This window comes from Sciurus carolinensis, chromosome 4, assembly GCF_902686445.1.
Source record: "Sciurus carolinensis chromosome 4, mSciCar1.2, whole genome shotgun sequence".
NCBI lineage: Eukaryota > Metazoa > Chordata > Mammalia > Rodentia > Sciuridae > Sciurus > Sciurus carolinensis.
Window position 1 is genome coordinate 7,366,305 of NC_062216.1, and position 8,541 is coordinate 7,374,845.

Here is an 8,541-nt window from a genome sequence, read left to right on the forward strand (position 1 = left end):
GTGTGTTAATTTGATTGTAATAATCATTACACAATTTGATACATATATCAAATCACTGTTATATACCTTGGATCAACATGAGCTCATGTCAATTGAATAGCTTTCCAAAATGAAAATAAATCCATGAAAATAAAAAAAAAATGAAACTACTCTACGATCAAGTCTTTCTACTCCTGAATATTTGCCCAGGAGATGTGAAAGCATTTATCCATACAAAGACTCATACATGAATATCCTCAGCAGTTTTATTTTTAATAGCCAAAACCCAGAAACAATCAAATGTCCATCAATAGTTGAATGATAAACATACAGATGTATATTTAAACAATATCACTCAGCAATAAAAAAGGAAAGAACAAATGGCAGGTACCATAGCATGGGTGAATCTCAAGTAACTATGCTGACTGAAAAAAATTCAGCAGAAAGAATACATTCAATATGGTTCCATTTACATAAAATCCCAAGAAAATGCAAACTAATCTATAGCAACAGCAGGAAAGTGGTGACTCAGAGACTGGGAAGGGGAGGAGAAAAATATTATAAAAGGCATGAAAAGTTGTTGGGTAGAATAAATACATTCATGATCTTATGAAGATGGTTTCACAAAAGTATGTGTATGTTGAAACTTACCAAATTGTACATTTTAACATTTGTAATTTATTATATGTCATTCATAACTCAATAATGATTTTTTAAATAGTGGCAATGATTTAAAATGCTCCTGTGGATTATTTTTCAACATTTTAAAATATTATTTATGAAGAAATTATAATGATGCATATAGCATAAATCAAGATACAAAAAAATAGGATCCCTAATAATGAGAATATTAACTTCATGTCCTTAAACACACCCCAATTTGATCATTACACTGTACCCATGGATAGAGCTATCACACGGTACCCCATAAATCTGTACAATGAAAACAATAATACAAGAGAAGAAAAGTCTCCTACACAAGACAAACTACTCAACAACAAATGAGGCAAAAGCAAAACTGTCCTAAGAGACACACAGGTTATCAGAGGTAAGGCTCAGGGATAGCTTTTCCTTTCTTGTATTTTTCATATTTCACAAATTTTCTATACTTTGTGCTTTTATTTTTGCTGCAAAATAAAAATTGAACAAAATCAATTTTGTTTATTTGAAAATGAAAGAGCATATAGTTCTCCGGCCTCTGTAGGCACTTTTGAAACCAGGAGGGGGCAGACGGGCACAGTGCCTGTGCCAATGGAGAAGCTGATGGACAGGAAAGGGCTGTCAGTCTTGTCCCCAGAGGAGATCTGCCAACTCAGCCACCTGAGAGAGCTCCTCACACCAGGTGCACCTGGAGCCCAGCGTGCCCAGACCTGCAGGTCTGCACAGGAGGGTGCACGCAAACTCCCCTCCTGTCTTTTCTCTGACAACAGGTGTCAGGGCTGCCCCTACCTCCGCAGCAGAAAGCCCCAGCCATGAAGCCTCTCCTCCTTGTGTTTGCCTTTCTCGGCTTTTGGGACACAGCAAGCACTGGCAAGTAAGATGGAATCTCCTTGTGGGGTGGGGGTGGCTTCATCTAATTCCACTAAGCAACCTGATAAAGGTACTGCCACTAAGGACCCTTAAAGTGTCAAAGTAGGGAAAGCACCAGGCAGCTTTGATATCAGCAAGCCTGAGCTTGAATTTTAGCTCTCCAATGTGTTAACTAGACAAAGTTAAGTTTCTCTCAACCTGTTCCTTCACTTACAAAATGGAAATAGTGGTACTAACACTAGGGGCCTTGCAAGGATTAAATGGGACAATGCATAGAATGTGCCTATACATAATGTAAAAATACCTGACTCATGAAAGCTATCACTATATTTTCACAATGAATGCCCCATCCTGCTTCATTGCCATTGTTCTCTCTTGAATTTAAGAGCGTGTCTAAGTATACCATTCAAAACCAGCAAAGAGCAGTAAGATGATTTGTTAAGCTTTCTAAGGTACCTGAATTTCTTATAGTTAATTCAGTATTTGTGAATCCCTTAGGGACATGAGGAAGCAAATTTGGAACTGCTTATTTCAAGAGAATCACTTTGTTTTCTGGGATCAAAGAAACGTCTGATCAGATGAGGTGGTAGCTAACCAGACTTGAGGGTGGCATGACCAGGCTTGTCCATAGCCTTTCCTGATTCTGAAATCTCACCTTGGATATTCTCTTCACTGCATGTTACTGAATCTGTCCAAATCCTTATGTTGTAGACACCCATCTAATTTTCTAGCATCCTGAAGTATTTTCTAGGCAGATGAACCAGATTTTCAGATCTCGTGACTCTACAGTCTGAATTTAAGAATCAATGGGATCCAGGCCTCTTGAAGTTGCTACTGGGACCTGTTCCACTTCAGTTTATGACAATGGATCCATGGCCTCCATGTCAGCAGCTCCACGTAGTCTTCAGAGTTCCCTGTGGTGCCCTATACTCGTCATTGCCATGGGAATTTCTCGTCTCACTATGTAGACCTCTGCACCTTACCTTCCCGAAAGGCTACAGATGAACCCACTTGGGCTTCTATCTTGCAGCCAGGTAACCCTGACCCCTTCTTTAATCCTGTGGGACAATTATCCTCCAGGACATGATGACTTAGATATATGTTGGCTCAAAATTTCTACAGATGGTCCAAGAATGACATTATTTTCTTCTTATGACTTCTTTCTGATGGAAATATGAAATATTTGATCATTTTAAGAGGTAGCATATCTACAAAATTGTAAACCTAGCCCAAATACTTGCATGGAGCTTCAATAAGACTTCCAAAATCCTCAGAACTGATTTTCTCCCCTTTGAACTCACAAGATCATTCTGGTTTGCAAATACCTGACAGTACGTGTCAGGTCTTCTCCCCTCAGAGATATTTTGAGCTGCTTCTCCTTTAGTCTAGACTTAAAATTCATAGAATTTAAGATCTATATCGTACTCAGATCTGTACCTCAATAGTTCCTGATTCACAAGATTTATAAAATCTGTCTTGAGCATGAATAAATAATGAGTGAATAACTAAATAAATAATGAGTAGATGCTAGTGTGCATTGCTAACATGATGATTTGGATTAAATTACCTGGATGATTTGGGCAAACTCCCAAGTTACTAGTTGTCTTCATCAGCTTGGTCTGATGACAAAATACCCCAGATTCCATGGCTTAAGCAAATTTTAAAATTCTTACAGCTCTGAAAACTGGGGATTCTGCAGTGGCAGGCTGGCTGATTCTGTTTCTGATGATGAGGGTGCCTTCCTTGTTGGACACACCATGTTCTTGCTGTGTCCTCCACCAATAAGGTCATCAGTCCCACTGGAGTAGGTCTACCCTTCTGACCTTATTTAGCTTAAGTTACTTACAAAAAACACTATCTCCAAATTAAGGGTTAGGGTTTCAACATACAAATACTGAAGCAACCCAATTCAATCCACAGCATGAGTTCATCTTTTTCAAATATGAAATCAATTATTATGACCAAAGCCCCCTTGGAATTCAGATGGACAAAAATTAAAGGACTAGACATTCAATAGTCCTCCAGTGAATCATCTTTCCATTCATATTCCTTCCAGGTCTGAATCCATTATCTTCAGTAGTACACAAGAAATGCTATCGAAATGGTACCTGCAGGTTCGAGTGCTACGGAAGTGAGATGCTAGTTGCCTACTGCACATTCCGGCTGGAGTGCTGTGTCACAGGAGACCCAGGGCCCTGATATGAGGAAACAATGAGTGACAATTAACTTAAAGACCCTGATACTCTCCTCTTACACAAAGCCAGGAATAGAAGCTGAACTCTGACTCTGCCATATGCTTATGACTGTCAGGCTTCAATCTTTTCTAAGCCATCAGAATCTTGGGATCTCGGATTTGAAGACATAATCTGAAGCCTCCTTAGAAAGAGTTAGGTGTCCCATGCAAATAATTTGAATGTATTTTCTCAGTTCCAAGTGGTATCCAGTATTCTCATAGTGCCCATTTCTCTCTGTGGTCATAGAGAGAATGTCTTTATTACTTAGAGAGGCTTCCATAGAAACCCTTCTTTACACCTAGGTCCTGTCCCATCTTAGAGCAACAGACCTCCCTGGCCCTCTGACAACCTTGGGCATCCCTCACGTGGCCCACACAGCAAGGCTTTAGCTCCAGGGGGCTCAGAGTCATGACTGTGTCTGACCCTGAAGTTCTTCTTGAAACAGACGGAGAGAGGCCACCTTAGAACAGGCTGACACAAGGCTCTTTCTCATCCACCTCCTAGTTTCAGTGAAGCATGGGACTTTCCACCTCAGCTCCTCGGCATTCAGCGACAAGCTATAAGATGACTTGGTAACAGTTCAGTGTTGATGTCAGGGCAGCTGAGTGACCCACTGCCTCTGCTGCCCATCATCTGGCCCCCTGACTGATGGTGTTCTTTAGGCCTAAGAGCTGATACCATGCTGTTCTTGCTTTGCTGTGTCTGTAACTAATAAATGTCCAAATCCACCTGGATTCATTGTTTTCTATTTCTTATGCAGGTTTTAAAACAAGAAAAACTAGCAACTTCTGCCATGGCCCTACTGGCTTGTGCAGTGCTGCTGAATTCCTGCTGACTATTCAATGCCATCAAGCCACAGACAGATGCACGGGTATGTTAGTTGTCCGTGTGCTGGTCAGGGCCACAGGTGGGGTGGCAGAGGAGGGAGAGTTCTGTTATGGAGCAATTTTTTAACCTCAGCACTGGTACTGGATATATCTTTGGCTTTCAGGTGATACCGAGAATATGGAGCTTTAGATACAAATAGTCCATTGCTAATCTGGTGTGAGGCTGAGGTAACACTGGCCCCATGGCCAGGCTGAAAACAACAGTGCTGCCTGCCCAACTCCAAATGAGTGGTTGCCTCTGGGAAGAGAAGAAGGGAGGACAGCATGTGAGAAAGAATGAGAGGCTCTGCTCTCCCAGCATCCGACCTTCAAGCAACTCCTGTGTCAGTGTCACTGGGGAGAAAGATGCCAAAAATCCAGTACAATGTGTCCTCTTCTCAGAGGCCAAACTCTTCCGTGGAGTTTGTAGGCAAGGCGGGTTTATGGAGTGGGATCAGAGGTCACCAGAGTTACAAGTACACAGACAACGCATCCACACCTGGCCCAGGAAAACAGTCACACTCTGAGGGTCATGCTTCTACAAGAAACCAAAATTAGATAGACCAATCTTGCACTGCCTCTCTGCATTTCCACCAAGCCAAACCTGTCCATTCATACATCTTGTTGGGAAGTGAACTCTGTTATAACAAGGGCAACTGAAAACTCCTTTTCCCTTTTGAAAGAAAGTGCGTATGTTACAGGTATATCCTGTAGCTCCAGTAGGCTTCTTTAAACATGGAACCCAAGTAGAAACTGGTTATCTTTGCTTGGTCCCTGCACACTGACACATCCTAAGGAAACTCAATTCCAAGATCCAAAGCCTTAAAAATAATGTTAGTATTTACCAACTCTCTCATTCAGACAACAGAATGGAAAAGGATTTTGTCACAATGTAGAGCAAACTTTCTTCAGAATTCTTTCTGGATATCAGTACCTGACATCTGACCCATCCAAGTGAAGCCAGAATTAAAGATAGACAGTTAGTGTAGATAAATGATCATGTCAGATGGAGAAAATGGAGACTAATTTGAGTCCTGGAAGTTGGAGACCACCCCTGGGAGACTGGAAAGTCAATGTCTCCAGAACCCTTTGATTACCAAGATTGCCTGCCTATATCACCCCTCCCAAAAGGCCACTGTGGACAGGGAGTTGTTAATTAATGCCCCCTGGCCTGCTTCCTGCCTGGATCAGTCCAGTTGGCCCTTCCCCCTGCCCATCTGCTTCTCACATTTTGGCCATCCCACCTGCATCTCCTGGGCCTAGCCACATATGCAGGAAGGAGAGAGATAAAGAGGGAGAGAGCAGAAGAAAAAGAAAGTAAAATGTACAAAAGGGGCAGTGTTAGGGGCAGTTACGGTTGGTCTTGGTCGATAACGCTCCACAGACACAGGTCTCACACAAGGAACGATTCGCGTCTGCTTGGGGAAGGGAAGAAGGAAAAGAAGAAGAACATGGCTCATGGTTTCTCCTCATATTGGAATTTCGTGGGCTGGGAGGAACCAATCACAGAGGAGAATTATTACAGTCTGACTGATGGACCAATGACATATTAGAACGTAATGTGGGAGGCAGGAAGGTTACGGCAACGTAAGCCGGAAATTCCTGTATAGGGAGAGGTGGGCAGAACTCAGATTGACAGGTGGTTAGGAGGCCGGATTCCTTACAGGCAGGGTGCCCTCGTATCTAGGGGTGCCAGAACACAGCTATGTTGGTCTGTGTGACTACCTTTAAATAAGCCTGCTCTACGTGCTTGCCTCGGCCTGCTTCCCTCATGTTGCTGAGAAGCAGACCTCATCACCAGTAACTGGTGGCAACACAAGGACAAAAAGACACTAGAATTTCTGAAATATCAAGATCCTAAAAAGCCTTAAGGGCAGGAAAAGGCTCTGTCTTTAGGGAAATTCATTTTTACTTAGTAAACACAGGAAAATTGGTAAACTACTTATTTTTTATGTCTATTTTTTTCTAGTTTTATTAAGGTATAATTGAGAAATAAAAATGTGTGTTTGAGGGATACAAAATGATGACTCAATACACATATTCATGGGGTGATATTTACGACAACCAAATCAGTGAATCTATCTATCACGACCCATAGTTCTCACTGGGGACAGGGTGGGGACCCTTAAAATCGGTCCTCTCATCAAATTTTAAATAAATCCTATAGTATAGCTAACTATAGTCACCACGCAGTACATTAGATCCCAGAACTTGTCATCTTACAACTGAAAGTTTATACCCTTTGACCAACATCTCCCCATGAACCCAACGCCAACATTTCACTTTCTGCTCCTACGGATAGGTTGGTGCCCTCACAAGAAAAGTCCGCAAGGAAGCCCTTCACCCCCTCTGAGGTGTAAGGGTACAGCCAGAAGTTGCTGTCTATGCACCTGGAAGTGTGCCTTCGTTGGACACCAGGTTTGCCAGGGCCCAGATCCTGGTGGATTTCTCAGCCCCTAGAACTGTAAGAAGTAGAGGGGAACACCCATCCAAGTTTGTTTTTTTTGTTTTTGTTTTTTGTTTTTTTGTTTTTTTTTCTGGAGACCCCAACAGATAAAGACAGGGATGACTTCTGTTTTCTATATTCTAATGACTTCACCTGAGGCCTTGTTGACCCTGGAGGAACCACAAGAACATGCCCTCAAGGGTACTTTCAAATAAAAACAACCCATCCAGAGCAGGTACCCCCTCATCAGGCTCCATATCCTGGGTCCCTGACACCCACTTTAATCACCTCAGCACCAGGCCATGAGGGTCCACCCCTGTGCTACAGGTGCCTACTAGAATTAATCACACTGACCAACCTAAACCTGCCCCATGCTCCTTCCCATGGGAGACACACACAAAAGAGTCGCGCCCATGTTTTTTACTTTCTCCCTCTGCTTTCTGATGGACTCCAGTGCTTCCCTGTGTGGACCCCTGGTGTAGAATGTCCCTTTTTCTTGGAAACTGTGAGTAATAAGGTCTTTTCAACGGCAATCACTTCCTTCTGTGTTGGCCTCACCAGAGCTCAAACTTCACATTACCACCTTCTCAAACGCCAGTCCCCCAGGACTAAATCTCAGAGGCATCACTGAGGGATCTGAAGGACACACCAGCCCACCCACAGTCACTGACTGCTGCTCCTTTTCACACAGGCTGGACATTCGTTATTCCTGGAGTCTCCTCAGTCCTCCGCCAAGCTTCCTGCCTTATCCTTTGTATAATCCAGCTCTGCTGACCAAGCAATGAGCACAAACAGGCGACTTTGGACACATTACCTAAGCAAAGGCTCTCACAACTTCCCCTGGAGCACCTGGTGCCTCGGTGCCTCACATGACCAAAGGAGGTCACTCTGGCTAAATAGATACCAACAATGAGACACAGTATCATCAAACTGTCAAAAGTCAAAATCAGAGACAGCTTTGAAAGCAACCAGAGAAAAACACCTTCTTGTCTCTCTCCATAAGACTAAGAGTGGAGTTTTCAGCAGAAACCTTGCAGCACAAAGAAGTGGATATGAAGTGTTGAAGCAAATAAAAACATTCAAGAATACTCTACCCAGGAATCCTGTCCTTCAAACTGAGGAAGAGACTGAGACTTTCTCAAACAAAAACTGAGGATTGATCACCACCAGACCTGCCTTATAAGAAGTGCTAAGGGAACATCTTCAAGTTGAAATGAAGGGACAGTAGATGCAAAACAAGAGCATAAACACATAGACAAAAACAGAATATCACACTACTATAACCATGGTGGGTTAATTGATTTTAATTCTACTACAAAAGCTAAAAGAACAGAAGTATTAAAAATAACTCTAAGTAAGTCAGGTCAATGGATATCACCACCAATTGAGGTAAAGTAAACTATAACACCAGTCACACATTGTGGGAGGGGAGGACAGGGAAGGGGTGGGGGAGTCCTGGCACGTGAGGGAATCTGCATGGAATACA

The 8,541-nt window shown here is 42.6% G+C and overlaps 1 protein-coding gene across 4 annotated transcripts; it reads left to right on the plus strand.

The window, feature by feature from the left end:
* Positions 1–1,302: 1,302 nt before the first annotated feature.
* On the plus strand, positions 1,303–4,466 carry Defb134 (defensin beta 134). Of its 4 annotated transcripts, none has more exons than XR_007108363.1 (3): positions 1,303–1,513; positions 2,008–2,543; positions 3,566–4,466. XR_007108363.1 is itself a non-coding variant. In XM_047550193.1 (2 exons), exons 1-2 carry the CDS (start codon positions 1,452–1,454, stop codon positions 3,706–3,708), a joined length of 201 nt encoding a protein of 66 aa, XP_047406149.1. In that variant the 5' UTR covers positions 1,303–1,451; the 3' UTR covers positions 3,709–4,466. The 4 variants fall into 4 exon arrangements, 1 of the variants encoding a protein (XP_047406149.1); XR_007108362.1 differs by having other exon boundaries at positions 2,251–2,543; XR_007108364.1 differs by lacking the exon at positions 2,008–2,543.
* The last annotated feature ends 4,075 nt before the right edge of the window (positions 4,467–8,541 follow it).

Bases quoted from the DNA above. Each gene is read 5' to 3' on its own strand.
- Defb134 (XM_047550193.1), top strand. From the start codon at position 1,452: ATGAAGCCTCTCCTCCTTGTGTTTGCCTTTCTCGGCTTTTGGGACACA. The intron at 1,510-3,565 runs GCAAGTAAGATG...TATTCCTTCCAG, and splicing joins TTGGGACACAGCAAGCACTG to GTCTGAATCCATTATCTTCA.